General features: G+C 38.1%; 1 protein-coding gene across 4 annotated transcripts in view; it reads right to left on the reverse strand.

Moving 5' to 3' along the window:
• Nucleotides 1–1,239, reverse strand: part of cunh2orf42 (chromosome unknown C2orf42 homolog) — a 46,367-nt gene that overhangs the window by 22,062 nt on the left and 23,066 nt on the right. For 2 of the 4 annotated variants that reach the window (XM_014020299.1, XM_014020300.1), the window contains exons 3-4: nucleotides 864–980; nucleotides 634–729 (exon numbers count right to left, since the gene is read on the reverse strand). In XM_014020299.1, coding sequence (XP_013875753.1) covers nucleotides 634–729; nucleotides 864–980 — 213 coding nt within the window. The remainder of the gene's footprint in view (nucleotides 1–633; nucleotides 730–863; nucleotides 981–1,239) is intronic. The other 2 variants (XM_014020302.1, XM_014020303.1) reach the window with 2 other exon arrangements.

Consider the following 1,239-nt stretch of genomic DNA (forward strand, 5'->3'; position numbering starts at 1 on the left):
TATATATACATATACACACACACACATTATGTGCTGATAAGCCTGAGTGGTCTGTTGACTGATCTTTGTATTTGTTCAAATAATTGTTATGGGCAGGTTACAATATAAAAAATGTTTGTCATAATCATGTCTTGTGATTATTTAACAGAGTTTTACTTTTAAACTGCAAGTGTATTCAATTTAGTTATGTTATTTTTGATAGTTTAGTTGTAAAATGATGATGTAAATGCAATACAAATTAAACCAAGATTTAGAATAATTACCATTTTGATCCATACACTGGTAATGCCCGTCTGGGCCTCGTGCCACTTTATGTTCAAAAAATTGGGCCCCGAGTTGAAAAAGGTTAAGAAACCCTGGTCTAAAATGTTACAGTGTAACAGGGACTTTAATAGCACATTACATGTAAATAGTGAAAGGTGTGTTAAATACGGCAACAAAATGCAGCTTTTATAAAACTGTTAGTTTTTAGAAAGATGTTCCTTTTTACTAAAGATCTGAGGAGTTCTGCTGCTTATGTGAAGTATTTTGATAAAAGGGGTCTCAACACTGTGCCGGACAGAGCAGTTGTTAAAAACTGGGACAGCTAGGAAGCAGAAAGATGAAACAGTTCAGTGGTGAGACAGGCAGCACCTGCAGCCTTCAGCCCACCAACAGTTTTCCTCTGACCGGCTTTCCTGGAGCAGGAGGCCGGCGCTCCTTCCTTCCCCACTGCAGGGGGAGAGGCCACTGAGAGGCAGAAAGTTTAAGAATAGGTGGGAAAGATAAATTCAGAAAGAGAAAGCAGGACAGTGGAAGATTCAGACCAACATTTATCAGAGTAAAATCAGCATGTTTTTTAAAGGTAATCATGAAGAAACCACCAGGTGCAGAGTCATCCAAGCGGTGCTTCTTGGATTTATGGTGAGAATTAACGAGTTCTGCCTGCTGTAGAGGTTTCTCATCCACACACATTCCACCAAAAGCATTCTGGTGCACACCTGAGGGGAGAACAGAAACAAACAACATGAACAAAAAGACAGATGCTTTATGGAAAACAATTAAAAACATCTACATAAAAAACACTTTTTGTATCACCTACAATTAAAAACCAAGGCAATAAACTTTTTGTCTGTGTGTGTCTATCCTATTAGCAAAACATCTCATGAACAAGTAGACAAATTTCTTCTTCTTCTTCTTCTTCTTTTGAATTAATGGCGGATCGCAAACAACTTTTAGGTGCATACCGCCACCTACTGT

Source organism: Austrofundulus limnaeus, unplaced genomic scaffold, assembly GCF_001266775.1.
Source record: "Austrofundulus limnaeus strain Quisiro unplaced genomic scaffold, Austrofundulus_limnaeus-1.0 Scaffold248, whole genome shotgun sequence".
NCBI classification, from domain to species: domain Eukaryota; kingdom Metazoa; phylum Chordata; class Actinopteri; order Cyprinodontiformes; family Rivulidae; genus Austrofundulus; species Austrofundulus limnaeus.